The 15,697-nt window shown below is 32.1% G+C and overlaps 1 protein-coding gene across 6 annotated transcripts in view; it reads left to right on the plus strand.

Annotated features, from left to right (window-relative positions):
* The first annotated feature begins 414 nt into the window (after positions 1-414).
* Positions 415-15,697, plus strand: part of LOC128996059 (oxysterol-binding protein-related protein 3-like) — a 58,573-nt gene continuing 43,290 nt past the window's right edge. Inside the window, exons 1-3 of one of the 6 annotated variants that reach the window (XM_054421212.1) lie at positions 415-686; positions 998-1,182; positions 11,864-11,945. In XM_054421212.1, coding sequence (XP_054277187.1) covers positions 1,048-1,182; positions 11,864-11,945 — 217 coding nt within the window. In that variant the 5' untranslated portion in view covers positions 415-686; positions 998-1,047. The other 5 variants (XM_054421210.1, XM_054421214.1, XM_054421213.1 and 2 more) reach the window with 5 other exon arrangements.

Here is a 15,697-nt window from a genome sequence, read left to right on the forward strand (position 1 = left end):
TGTCTTACAGAATTATATATAAGGATGTTCTTAAGAACAATATTTTACCGAACGTTCAAAACGTCCAAAAATATTCCCATTCACAATCACAGGCGGTTCGCGCCAACTCCAACCAACGCCCACAACGCCAGCAGAACATATGATAGTCAGTCAGCTGACATTCCAAACTTCTGACATGATCGTTATTTTGCCAAGCATAGAGGTACAACCTAAAGTAGCAGACGAAAATCAATGTTTTTGTTTGGGCTTATATTTTAAACTGTCTGTGTTTAAGGTTAATTCATAACATACTATGATACTACCTAAACAATAAAAATATAATTTCAACCATAGATAAAACATACTCAACTTACGTTAAATTCAAACAAAAGAAATCTGTCTTCATCTAGGAATGCTTTTGTTGTTGTAAAAACAGACTTTTGGATTCGTCCTGAGTCTGAGCTGAGTGGTCTCAATACAAAGTCTAAAATTAATACATTCGGATAGATTACCCTTTTGCGTCGGTTGTAAATTATAATATTACTGCTTTCCAAGCCAGTCGCGTAATTTATTTTCATATTTTCATTAGGAACAGTTTCTATCTGCATTGCAGAAAATTCAAGTAAGTTAATTCCAAATTCCAACTTGTTGGTACTGCGGTTTATTGACATCCATGAGCCAATCAAATTACGGGAAAATGCAAAGAGGTAAGTCATTCTATTTTAGTGTATCATGCAATGACCTAGTAGCAATGTTGAGGTTTCCAATGAATTTTATGTTTCTATTTTGTTTGACAGCATAACATCATATTTTGATGTTAGTTTAGAGCAAGTGTTTCAGGTCAGTGTCTAAAAGTGGGATCTTTTCATAGTGTTTTGCTTACAAAAAGATAACACCTTTATGCAACAGTTTGGTAGCCTTTTAGGACTAGGATAACCCATATCTGGTAGACCTTGATAATGATATCAGACTGTCACACGCAATTATACATAGGATTTTTATTTTGATTATGTTTTAGTTTGAAGAAAGTGCATTGTGGCGCGGGTAATCCTAGCTGTGGTTCATAAGATGACCACAGGACTCCGTCACATCGCAACTGAACCTGCAAATCTTAATCAGAAACCCTTTACCGCCATGGATAGAAAGAGAAGCCCTCAACTGCGTAATAAGATGAAATCAGTGGCCGGTACTGCATCTGATTCGGTAAGTCACCAAGAACTCATTTGGTTTAGCTTAAAGTTTTTCATGGCCTGGGGTACTGAGGCCGGTATATAGGCATATTTGTTTTTTATCCGTTGGGGTACAATGCCCTGGCTTGATTAAGAGTTAACTCGCTCTTGGAAGGTTAAAAGACACCTAAGGTATCTCTTTAACACTGATACATAGGAATCTGTCTTTTGTCCATTTAAATTAATACATATAAGTTACCTATAGGATTCAACCTACAGGCTGCATTTTAGTAAGTATCTGACCTACAATCATTCAAATGAAAAATATCGATAGGCCTATATAGAATATTCGATATATTGATTATTTCATTTGGTTAATCTAACTAACCAAACTTGGTACCGTATATCGAATGAAATAATCGATAGGCTATATCGAAAGATATATTCATTTGAATGAGTGTAGGGCGGATACTAAAGTGCAGCCAACCTACAAAAGAAAATAACTTAACTTAGTAGAAAAGAAGCCAAGATTGCTTTGAGAATCCAACCTACAAAAGAAAATAACTTAACTTAGTAGAAAAGAAGCCAAGATTGCTTTGAGAATCTTGCAGAGTGAATTGACAAAAGGAGGCTTGGCACAAACATGTATTCAAATGTCTTTATGTATTTGAATAAGTTAGAACTAACTTAAGTCATAGACCTGTAGTAAAGTCTAGTTAACATGAATTAACTTAATGTGCTGGAGTCCAGTTCTAAATAGGTACAGTACCTATAGAACCTCGCTAACTTAATCAAATTACAGCTAGGAAAGACAATATATTTCGAATCATGGGAAGTTTGAGTTATATAGGTCAGAACAAATAAAATTTGAATAGGCTAATGGAGACGTCCTAGTTTTTAGTGTAGAGTTTGAATTATAAGGGTCAAAATAAATAAAGTTTGAACTATAGATGTACCTACTAGTTTATTTTTTAAAAGCTTACCGGTACCTAACAGAATACCGGTAACTTACTGTAGTTCAAACACATCTCTTGGTCAAAATACTGTAAATATCTATGTATTACCGTACCGGACATATTGAATAGGCTACTGTACACACAAAATAACATAATAGACTATAACTTAAAATAAAATAATATTTAAGCAAAACAAATTAATGGCAAAATTTAATTGTTATGCATTAGGTATTCAACAGTACTTTATTTACAAACATTGTTCATTCAGTATTAAAAAAGCCTGTAATTCTTTACTTTTAACGCTCTTTTGTATTGAATAGTCAATACTGTTTTCAATAGTTACAATACAATGGCTGAAAATATGTTATCACCAATATCACTCAATTGTTCAATAAAAGTGTGAATGGTTTTGAGTGCACGCCGCGCTTCCTTTATTGTAATGAAGTGAAGGTTGTCTCGTCTGCTCTAGTCTCATCGTCTGCACCTGACCCATCGCCATAACATCAATAAGAGCGTCAGTTAATGTTTCAATCAACAGGCATATTTTTTGTCCTAAATTTGAATTAGGCCTACAGAGGTTTACGGTAATGGAGTTTGAATTGTAGAGGTTGCCTCCAAATTTAGAGTCTAACAGTTCGAATTACGGCAACTAAATTTGAATTGTAGAGGCTCGAGTAAGTACAAATTTGAATTGTAGAGGCTGCATTAAGCGTAAAAATCACTTTGAATCATCAGTCAATTTTTTTTTCAAATTTTAGAGGTTTTCTGAGGGGAACAGACGATTAAAACTAATTATAGAGGTTTTAGATTTGTTGAGGTCCGAATTAGCGAAGTTCTACTGTATCAGGATAATCTGTTGTGATACATCTACACAGAGTAGTAAGATATATCTTACTTCTCCGTTGAAATCTCTTAGACCCTAGTCGTTAATGACGCTTGTAATATTAGCAACTAAGGCTACTGCAAACTGCGAGTAGCTTACGCAGCTTAGAATACTTTAGCCTATTACATAACAGAATAGATCCAGGAATATTGCAATACGGTAACCCAATATATTTTAATGTTTAACAGTTATAATAGCCTAAAGTTTATAAAAACAAGCCTAAGCCTACTGTACTTTTAGTAAGTTAGTTTTAAGTAGACCCACAAAATAAAACACTTTAATTCAAAACTACTTATTGTTAAAATAGTTCCCTTAAAACTAACTACTAGGCCTAAATTATAATCTCAATAGGCCCTATGCGAAAAGCTGCGTTTTCACAAACTAAAATGCATGAAGTGATAACAAATTTAAAATATTGGCATTTAAAACAAATTTATGAATCTGAGCACATTTTGGCTTTAGAGTTCACATGTGAATGTGAGATAATCAGAATCAAAATCAATAATCTTTATTCGGTCTGTATGTACATACATGAATAGAGTCAATACATTAATAAATAGGCTCCAAAAGTTTACAGAAATCTTTACATAGGCTATCTTAATTAATAATATTAGTTTTATAAAAAAAAAAAACTTTCATTTTCAATAGAAACAAATTTATACATTAAGAACAGTAAGCATAAGCAAAAATTCAAATATGAAAAAAGATATACGTTACAAACTGATAAATTTAAAACTAAGAAATGTAGGCATCCCACTTCATTCACTACAGAACACAGAAGAAAACACAAACAAAATAAACACTGGATATTTCAAGGCCACTGGCCCCTTTCTCAACATGGAGAGTCATATTAGATATTATGAATATTATATGAATATTGCTATATTATGAAATATCTAATATGACTCTCCATGTTGAGAAAGGGGCCAGTGGCCTCGAAATATCCAGTGTTCATTTTGTTTGTATTTTCTTCTGTGTTCTGTAGTGAATGAAGTGGGATGCCTACATTTCTTAAGGTAAGCCTGCTTATCCTATTCTTTCTCACACCTATTCTCAGGCAATTAGCCCTTTCTCTCCAAACCTAAATTTAAAACTAAGATTGTTTTTAGATTTATAGTGCAAACAGCCGTGGCACCTGAGGGATTAGGAGGCCCCAAGGGTCTCCATGGGTTCTCCTAATCCGTCAGGTGCCACGGCTGTTTGAACGGAGTATAAAAGGTGATTCAAATAAAAACTTTTTTAAAAAAAGCTAAATTTATGTTGGGGAATGTTAATTAATTGTAATTCTATTTATAGTATAGTAAATGTATATCTCTAAGAAAGATGTGATTGTGGAGCTGACTTCTTGACAAATTATGCACTTCAAAATATATTGGTCGTACACCGTTAGTATGTTTAAATTGCAAAACAAATTTTTACCGATGCGTCATGCTGTAGATTTAGCATTATTCGCAAAGATCTTTTTTGAAGTTTTAAGATTTTGTATTTAAGTTTTGCTTTGTAGTGCCCCCATAAATTGCCAGCCCGTAGGATAAATGTGAATGAATATGAGCATATAATATATTGATTTTAAGGTAACAAAATTACATAAAAATGACATCCTGTATAAAATATATAGTCCTGTAGAAATTGTAGTTACTTTTTGAACATGGGCATCCCAACTCAAATTATTATCAACCTCTATCCCTAAAAATTTGGTGACTTTATAGTAGGTATTTATTTCACTATTATTACTGGTTATACTTATGGTAGGTTTTTCTTGATAAGTTATGGTGTCATCAATAACCGGTCTTAATCCTTGGTTAGATTTAAAAGAATATCAGAAGAAAATTTAAAACATTTTCAAGCAATTAAGATGTTTAGTTAAGTTGATGACTTTTTCACTTTAAGGATAAAAAGAGCTAGATCTGCAATTTACAAAGCATGTTTTGAAAACAGCGTTTTTGCTACTGTCTGAAAAGAATAACTCCAACTCCCGTAGTAGCTATACCTAGGGTCCTTTTAAATCCATATGATTTAGATATTAATAACGTTTTGATATAAAGAACTTTCACTTAAATTTTTAATGTTTAAAATATTATTTAAATTGAAAACATTCCTTAGATTTTTAGTAGGTACAAGTACAAACCTTGGCAATGAAAAATAAACAGTTAAAATCTGTAGGTTGCTATTGAAAGGTAATCAAATATCCTCCTAATTAGACTAGGTAGTAGCCTACAACGTTAGCAAGGTTTCCTCAATGTGTTTTTCTTAACTAAATGTTGTCACTTGGCTACAGGCTACAAAGTCGTTACTGGATAACTTTAACATTCTCTGCCAACACTCTGTTTTCTTCCGTCTTGTGAACTCTGTTCCTTAATGTTGAAACCGGCCGATTCATCTAATAATGCTTTATGATTACTCTAATCACTCGGACTTTTATAAACAACATTTCATCTCTAATTAATGTGAGATTTCTCCGGTTCAATTAGTGTGTTTGTGACATTGATAACTCTGATAAAACATGACCTGATCAGAATGGTTGCTGGAAAAGGTTCTTTCTCTTTGAAAATGGTGGAGTCGGTGAGTTAATTGCATTACAAACTATATTTAGATCACTTATATTGCATTCAAATTTTTAAAATCTTAAATTTGCAATTCTTCGTATTGCACTCCTTTTATTGATTTTTTATCAAATAAAATGGTATTTCGATTCGAAAGTGAAGTAGGTCAAAAAAATAATATGCTTTTATTCAGTAGTCGCTTCTAAAAGGCATTACTAAAATATACCATGATTAATTTAGCGTAATAAGTAAATCAAGGGGATTCGTGCGTGTATTGCGCATTTTAATTGTGTTCAAAACTGGTTTCCAATGCAAAGCCAAATAATGCAGTTACCTTTTTTAATGTTCAAAGATTATGATTTGTGTTGTTTACTGTAAGAAAGTCATTAGGTGAATAAAATTACTGATTTACAATTATTAATCGAATTATTTTTCCTACAGTTACCGTACCTGACAAAGTTGGCTTCCTTGCACTGATTATAGTACGCCAAGTAGCTATTGATGCATTTACTTACTTTTGCCATACTTATTTTTTGCCACACTCTCCAGTATTCCAAACCAAACAACACAAAACAGTTTACTTTTACTAGACACGTCTACGCTTGTAAATAAGTTGGCAGCACTTAAAGATACTGCGGTACGACTACGATCAGCTGATGCAGTGTTTCTCATTTCGTTCAACGCTTTGGTTTAAACCTAACCTAAAAACGTGTTGTGTGTTTAAAAGACTTATTATTTCTATGCTTTATAGTAACTGTAGGAAAAATATAATATGTAACACAAGCGCAAATTGCCTTTTCTGCACTCGAGAAACTTTCCACATTTCTCTCATATGCCACACCTGCCACTTTACACACTAGTTATACAAATAACTATTTTAGATTCACACCATAAAGAGTTTTACTTACCTCATTCAGGTTACAATTTATCAAGAAAAGTAGCCTATTTAAAATCCTTTTTTATGAACTGTTTTGTCTCTTGTTTAAATTCTAACTATGTTAAACATTCAATTGAACTAATTTCACGATTCATCTACTCTACAATTCACATTTTAAACCTATATGAAGAAAGTTGGACAGCATCACTGGATCTTTGAAAGAGAAGTCTAGAAATAAATCAAACGCTATCCTGCGAGATCATAAACTTTAAAATGACCCATCAATATTAAAAATGGGTTTAGTAGGACGGCTGGAAAAGGCATGTGACAGAGAAAACTCTTTTAGCGAATTTCCCATATAGGGAATAAGCTATTACCGTAGGTCTAATGGTAAGATCTAGACCTGGGACTGATTTACTTTTTCGTTTTGAGGTCCCCAGAGGCCAAAAACACCATCATTTCAAATTTATATATTTATACAGTAGAACCCCAGTTAACCGAAATAAAGAGGGGAGAGCCATTTTGGATAACCAATTTTTCGGTCCAACCCATCATACAATTTTTCGGACCAGCAGAATCAGACTAAAGAAACGGGGGTTTATGGGGGGTTTTATGGGGTAAAATTGATTTTTCCCATTTTGACCCTAAAAACACAAACTTTCATAATTTCTCTCCAAACAGTTTAGTAGAGTTTAAAAAATAAACAATTTTGTATATTGAAGCATTGTTGTATGCCCAACGGGTACGGAGATAGTTTTAAAAATTGTAAATTTAAAATTACCATACGTTTAAACATTTCACATTAAAAAAAAAAACACACCTCAATATCTTCCCTGTAGCAGCAAACCTAAGTAATCACTAATATTAATTTGATTTAAATAGGAAATAAATCTGACAATTTTTAGGTAATATTATAGTAGAAATCCAGCCAGGTAATTGGAAATTTGCTTAGTCTGCAGGTTTGCTGCGGTGGGGGTATTTGTAATTAATATGTGTACATAGATAACAGCTACACCTTGGTAAACAGCAGAAGCAAACGCTACAACCAATAGAATAAGCCGTCATTGATATTGAAGATGGGTTTCTCTCTTTAAATAACTGTTGGGTTTTAAGTTTTTGGGTGTCACTAAAAAAAGTTAATTTGTGGTTTGATCAAATTTAATATGAACTATACTCTGTTTACAGCTTTTAAAAAATATAAGTGAATATACAAAAGAATATTTTTTTATAACTAAATTTGGAATCCAAGCAATGGATCTTTTGACCATCTTCCAAGGTTTACTGAAATCAGGGATCGCAAAAACAGTTGGATTGATATACATTTTGGGATTCTGATTTTGAAACACTCTTGATTTTGTTTCAGTTGATTCACCATTATTTGATCAATTGAATACATTCGGTTTAGCGTTTTCTAATATTATTTTTTAAATCTTTTTAATAACACAAGTAATATTAAATTTATTTTCCTACAGTTACCTAACAATGTACATGTTCTCTCACTGATTTGAGAAAGCAAAGTGGCCAATTCGCTCATCAGTGAGACAATGTTAACATTGTCTCACTCTAATTACTTTGTCTCACTCCAGATTTGCAACGTGAAGGCACGAAATAGTGAGCGCGTAACATGCAGGCAACGTCGTATGCGCGCAAAATACGTTGGCAGCACTGACTGTAAATCAGCTGGTCAGCTGTTGTACTGTTGTATTTGTCACTTCACATTAAATGTTATATTAAAAGTTCACTTCTGTGTAAAAATAGGTTATGTTTTTTCACAAATTTATTTGTTTTATGGTAACTGTAGGAAAAGAATAATGTGCAACTCGAGTTCAAAGTACAATTGCCTCACTCGAGAAACCATTCCTCACTCGCCTACGGCTCGTGAGTAAGGATTTCTCTCGAGTGAGTCAATTGCTCACTTTTCTCACTAGTTGCACAAATAACTATTTCTCCTAATTAGTGGTTTTGATCTATTAGCCAAACTAATAACTGTTAGGCCTACGCAATATTTTATTTAATAATTTCTTATGTACGTTTTGAAGTTGTACCTTAAGTGTTAACCAAAAATATTGCATTTTCATTTTCTTAAGAGAATGAGAAATCAAAGTAGTTATCATTTGCTATTAATAATAACAGTTTGATATTTTAATGAATCTAAAATATGATTATGCATTATTTTTTAAGGGTAAATAAAACTTATGATTACTTAAGATTGACATAAGTGGAACCTTGATTAAACTTCTCTTCATTGTTTTAATTTACTGATTCATGGTTTCATGTCAGTGTGACAGTAAAAATGACTTATCTCAACTGAAGACACGCCTTGAGATTTTATCTTTTGTTTTATGTGCAACATTTTCTTTTAGTAACAATCCAATAGTCAATGGTAATAGCTACTCATTGTTTCTGCAGCTAATGTAATCAACAGCTATGGTAGGTAACCTTTATCTAACTTTTGTAATATACAGCTATGGTAGTGTAATGAAATACAGTGTAATATGTGGCTGTGGTAGCAAATTAACAGATCACTTTGTTCTATCTTTCTCATGTAATATATTAAAGGGCAAAGACATGTGACCGATTTTGTTGTTCTTTGGCTTTGAAAGGAATAGAATTTAGCTTTCCTGAGAAGATTAGAGCCCAGGGGCTAATAGATACATAACAAAAGGTTACAAAACATAATCGAGTTTTTGTACTAGTGCAGGCCTTCTTTAGATAGTAGATTGAAGAGAACAAAAAATAGAACTTATGGCTCTTTTCCATCTATTCTCCAAAGAAGTCCTATATTATGACAAAATATCTGTAATTTTTAGCGAATTTCCCATATAGGGAATAAGCTAATACCGTAGTAATTGTGGTAAAATCTGGACCCGGGACCGATTTACTTTTTTGTTTTGAGGTCCCTAGATTCCAAAAACACCATCCGTTTAAATTCATATAAATGTATATATGTGTCCGTTAGCGCGAAAACTCGAGCAAAAATTATCCGATTTGGATGAAATTTGGTACAAACGTGTAAACCTACGTTTATTCGAACGAGTTCGCGAACCAGCATAATCTGACAATGGGAACAGGGGTTTACAGGAGGTTTTACGGGGTAAAAATTGATTTTCCCCATTTTTGACCCTAAAAACACAAAATATCTTAATTTCTCTTCAAACCATTTTGTTTTGCTTAAAAAAGAAATAATTTTGTATATTGAAGCGTTGTTGTATGCCTAACGGTTACGGAGATAATTAAAAAAATTGTAAATTAAAAATTCCCATGCTATTCTTATGGAGAATAAATGAACTGTTGTATTTTGCTTGTTTATGAACATATTTTGATTAAATTTGGAAAATGTTTTCATTTCATACTAAACTATTAACATTTCACAAAAAACAAAAAAAACACTCTTTTACCCTCCCTGTTGCAGCAAACATAAGTACTCGTTAAACCGATGCTATTTAAATGTGGAATAAATGTAATATTTTTAAGGAGATAATTAGTAAACCCAATCAGGCAAATGGAAATTCGCTTAGTCTGCAGGTTTGCTGCGCCGGGGGTATTCTCAGGTAGGATAGCTGAATTCCATCCCTTTACAGTTACGGCAGGTATACAGTTTAGGCAATTTATTTTTCTGCAGTAAATGCTATATCTACAGCTAGTAGACAATATTTTTGCAGCCAATGCATTTTACTGCTACGACTGTAGGCCTATATTTATTTAGGTGGATAGCATTTAAAGTAGGTAGGTTTTGCAGATTTTTTCATGATACTTGAAGTAGTCAAAATAGACTTAGCGTTCTTTAACATAGTTATAGTAAGGCTAATAAAAGTAGTTCTGTAGTTTGTAAAACATATTGTTCTGAGAAAATAACAGAATAAATTTAGTTGTTTGGATAGTGCAATTGTAAATATTTATCATCTTTCATTACATTAGAGAGACTATTGTGTGTTGTCAAAGAATTGAAAATGTCCTACATGTGATAGAAAAATAAATGAAAGTCTAGCAGCTGACGCTAACATTCTAGAATAGCTTTTGATATACAGTGGAACCTTGATAAGAAGACCCTTGATGACAAGTCGTTCTTGATAACAAGTGTCATTTTCTAATCCCCTTAAAATTATTTTACCCCTAATCACATGTTATTACAAACCTCGATAAGAATTTAACCTTGATAACAAGTCTTATTTCACAATCCCCATGAGAGTCCTTGTTTTAAAGGTTCTACTGTAGTACCATTACCATTTGCTTAACGCAACAGCTGTAAACATTCAGCATTTGTGACACAAATTCAGTATTTAAAATCAAATGACATACTACCATAGACTAACCAACACAAGTAGACTTCTCATCCCATTGTAAATTTTGAAGCACGTTTTTCGTGTCTAGTTCATGTACGTGACACAAAGGCGCTAGTGTCGATGAAACTTTGTTTCCATTATTTTAGGGTTAATTTCTTGATTTGTGCTTTACTGTTTGGTTATATAACTGGGGGACAAGTTATTGTTTATGATTAGATCGTATTATTTGTTTAAACGAGGTTTTAAATGGCTGTAATAACGGGAAACAAATTGTAAACAAAACACGACCTCTACATAAACCGTACATGAACTAACAATAAAATTGACTTCAGCTGTTCCATAAGGATGAGAAATCTACTAAGGGAGTATGTTTTATCTATGATACTACGTAGGGTTGATTTATTTATACTATTTGTAATACTATAATCATTGATACGTTAATTTATTCAGTAAGAGGATGACAGATGATTTAAATATACATGGTAAAATATTAGCTGTTCTAATTTAATTTTTATAGCAGTCCTTAAGATCTTAGGTTTGTTTTAGTGCAATATAATTTGTTCGGACTAACAGCTGGATGGATATAAAAAAATCTGTAGAACTATGAGGTAATTTTATTTAGTCTATGATTTTGTCCTTGATTATAGGAAATAAGTAAGATTAGTAGAAATGAGTAGATCACAGAGATAAGTAAGACCATAGATAAAACATACTTGTTAATTATAAAAATAGGCTGTACATTTATACAATTATACAACCTAAATACAATACAATTAAAATACCCTCGCCTCAGCAAACCTGCAGATTAAGCGAATTGCTATTTGCCTAATTTTATTATCACTAAAATATCCCCGTAAAAATGTCAGATTGATTCATTATTAAAATAACTTTAATTTCACAATTACATAGGTTTGCTGTTACAAGGAAGTTAATAGAGTGTTTTTTGGTGAGGCTGAAATAAATAAATTTTCCAAATTTGATCAAAATATTTTCATAAACAAACAAACTATAACAGACACAGAATGAAGTTAACTTTTGGCCCTTTTTCCCGTTACACTGTCATTTCTCTAACTATGTACTCTTCCAGTCCATATTACACTGAGTTTGTAGGAGTGATGCTGTATTACTATGATTTGAAATAAACCTATAAATTGCATTCTCTGTTTGTTTCAGGATGGAAGTGTTGAAAGTAACAGTCTCTCTGTTGATTCCAACAATGACCAGGTGTCAAAGATACCCCCGTCAAAAGAACCAGGTTTGTTCAGTGTTAACATTCAGATATTGGAGTTATTGCAGTAAGCTGCAGCTAAGGTTGTGTATTAGATGCTAATCTTGACCTGTGGCCTACTCTACTGGAATTAATAGAATCAGCTGATCTGAATTAACAGCTGTTATGCAACCTATATCATTGAGTTTGAAATGTGCATGTCTTCTAATTCTTCCTGTAAAATATGAAGTTTGTTTTGATGTTCCTATCACATATATTGTTATATTTGAGTATAGAACCAACGGATCGACAGTTATGAGTGGGCGTCAGCCATAGGCAAATTGTGATTATTTTAAAATTAAAAATTCCTGGTACTATTCAACAATTAAATAAAATCGCTACATTTTTCCTGGTTTTCTACAATTGTTGTAATTGAAAATTTAATAATTTGGAAGCTACAATACAGGCGAATAATTAATCTGTTATTTAAATTTAGTTGTTGTTGTTAAAATTAAAGTGGTTGATTTGGTTTTGGGGTTGCTTATAAATTAGGAGATTTTCCTGAAGTTTAGACTATCTCCCATGGACAATTTCCAACCCATGTTTTTTAAATTGTGCTCCTTTCTAAATTCCAATTACAAACACATTCATAATTTAAACAATTAGACACATACTTATATGTAACCAATATATTATGAATAGGCCTATGTTGCACAATTAAAAAGTGTCAATACGACTTACTTTAAAATATGAGTAGCCTATACTATTCATTCAGATACCAACTGTACTGATATAAAAACCTAGGCTACAATTTATTTTGACCAGGTAAGCCTACCGGTACTGACTCTAGTACTATAACTAATGTTTGTTTACCATTATGTAGAACCTTCCTTAACTCGTGGCTTGGGTACTTGGAAAACAAAGGATAGCTCTTAAAATAAACAGCAACGTTCAAGTTTTTTTTACCTAGATTTAATGCTTAGTTGACTGTTTTGACTGCATTCCAAATGCATACTAGGTTGTAGCTTACTCAGTTGTTCTCAGACAATTATCTCCTTTGCATTGTGTAACAGACTTATAAAACACATGACAGTCTTCTGTCTTTCTTACTTTCACGTCATATTGTTCTTCTTATTGTTTTGTCACTTCATTTGTCATAGCTAAATTCAAATGGTTGAATCACATAAAATTCTAAATAGAATTGAGTTTTTGGGATGAATAATATATTTTTGTCATCATTGTAGAGTGCACTGATAAGTGAGAAAAATGAATTGTAATGATGATCCTGATCCTTATAAAATAGTAGGTGCCTACCCTTTGCTGATTCTGTATAAGAGTTGTATTAATGTAAAACGAGTGCAAAGGGTTAAAAGACTTTGAATTGAAAAATAAATAACAGCAATTAAATTATACAGCTGATCAAAATGTAAACAACTAAGTTCTCCATAAGGATAACATGGGAACTTTCAAAGCCACTGGGGCAGAGCCCAAGGGACTTTTTCAAAAATGTAAGGCCAGTTTGCAAATCTACGCGACACGCTCTTTCCAATGAGACGTCAATGGATAAAATCGGTTAAGAAATGGCGGAGGAGTTCAACCGACAAAGTTTCATGTAGCGTATTAATTATATGTGTAACAGACTTATAAAACACATGACAGTCTTCTGTCTCTCTTACTTTCACGTCATATAGTTTTTCTTATGGTTTTGTCACTACATTTGTCATAGCTAAATTCAAATGGTTGAATCACATTCAAATTCTAAATAGAACTGAGTGTTTGGGATGAATAATATATTTTTGTCATTATTGTAGAGTGCACTGATAAGTGAGAAAAATAAATTGTAATCATGATCCTGATCCTTATAAAATAGTAGGTCCCTACCCTTTGCTGATTCTGTATAAGAAATGTATTAATGTAAAATTTTGAATTATTTACTTGATTAGATATTTAGTAAACACAACTTGTTTTTAAATAATAGAATATATGTGATACATTTGGCTACTTTTTGGCTGTGTCATAATTTTATGAGTTACAAAATTTAGATTAAACTTTTTAATTTCTGTTCTAAAATATTTAATGGATTTCCAATCAATATGCGTGAAAGATAATTTTCTCACTGAATACACTCTCAAGTAAATACCCCCGCCGCAGCAAACCTGCCGACTAAGCGAATTTCCATTTGTCTGAATTGATTTTCAGTTAAATATATTTAAATAACATTAGGTTTAACGAGTACCTAGGTTTGCTGCTACAAGGAAACTAATAAAGTGTGTTTTTGAGTAAAATATTGATAGCTTAGTACAAAATAAATAAATTTGCCAAGTTTGATCAAAATATATCCATAAACAAGCAAACTACAACATTTGACAATATTCTCCATAAGAATAACATGGGAATTTTAAATTTACAATTTTTTTAATTTTCTCCGTTACTAATAATCGAACAAAAATACTTTTATATACTAAATTATTTGTTTTTTTAAGCTCTTTAAAAAGGTTTAAAGAGAAATCGGGAAATTTTGTGTTTTGAGGGTCAAAAGTGAGAAAAACAAATTTTTACCTCATAAAACCCCCCGTAAAGCCCCGTTCCCATGGTCCGATCGTGCTGGTTCGCGAACTCATTCAAGTTTATCCCGCTTTACACCTTTAAACCAAATTTCATCAAAATCGGACACAAATTACTCAAGTTATCGCGTTCACGGACGTATATATATATATATAAGTCTATATACATATATATATATATATATATAAATTTGAACGAATGGTGTTTTTGGCCTCTGGGGACATCAAAATGAAAAAGTAAATCGGTCCCGGGTCTAGGTCTTACCGTGCCACCTACGGTAATAGCTACTTCCCTATAGGGAAATTCGCTAAAACAAGCTTACTCTTTCTTTATTATATAGTCCTATATTCATATCGATGTGTTAATTTTGACATGTAACAAGAGGTCGTCCTTGGGTTGAAACCTCGACCAAAAATATGTAATGTACAGACTTCTCTATTTTGACCAAACGCTGTAAATAAAACATGCGATTAGAATTTCTTCAATTTGTTTTGATTTTCTGTTTGTATTGCGTTGTTATTTCGTCACTAGCATGCAATCCTTAAGGTCCAAAATATTTTTATTTATTTTAAATTAATTTTTTGTGTTTATTTTTGAGTATTTAAATTTATGAAGGGATTCTGCACATCTACAGAAAAATATCTTTCCAACAGTATTCGTAGATTTTCCCTGTGATGCACATGAGCTGAGAAAAAAGGTTTTAAAGAAACATGCTTGCCTATTAATATATAGAGATAGGTACAGGTGTTTTTCAAAGTAAAAAAAGCAATTTTTAATTTAGGCAAAAGGTTTTATCTTTGGGTTTTTTCATATACTAGTGTACATACTGCTCGAATTCAAGCAATTGCAAAGTATTACAGAAATTATTTCAAAACGAATAACAGTCATATTTACAATGAGTTTAAAAGAGTCAACTCAAAGATTACCGGTCTGTAACTCATGGAAATACTCACGATGTACATAACAGTTCGATATAATCAACATTTCATGTAAATATTTTATCATGTTTCATAAGCTGATATTGGTTTTTAATGAAAATTAGTCAATTGTCAATTAATTGGTTTAAATTAATTTCTACCAACTATTTCTACCAATTATTTACTTGTTGGATGTATTTTATATCAAAAATAAACCAACATCCAAACCTATACACATTTTTAATACAACATAGATAATTGACTGTTTTCATATATGTTCTTCTTCTCACTTTTAATTTCTGACAACAGCTGGAGTTT

This window comes from Macrosteles quadrilineatus, unplaced genomic scaffold (genome assembly GCF_028750875.1).
Source record: "Macrosteles quadrilineatus isolate MER2022 unplaced genomic scaffold, UCM_ALF_1.0 Scaffold_5__1_contigs__length_97177068, whole genome shotgun sequence".
Taxonomy (NCBI): domain Eukaryota; kingdom Metazoa; phylum Arthropoda; class Insecta; order Hemiptera; family Cicadellidae; genus Macrosteles; species Macrosteles quadrilineatus.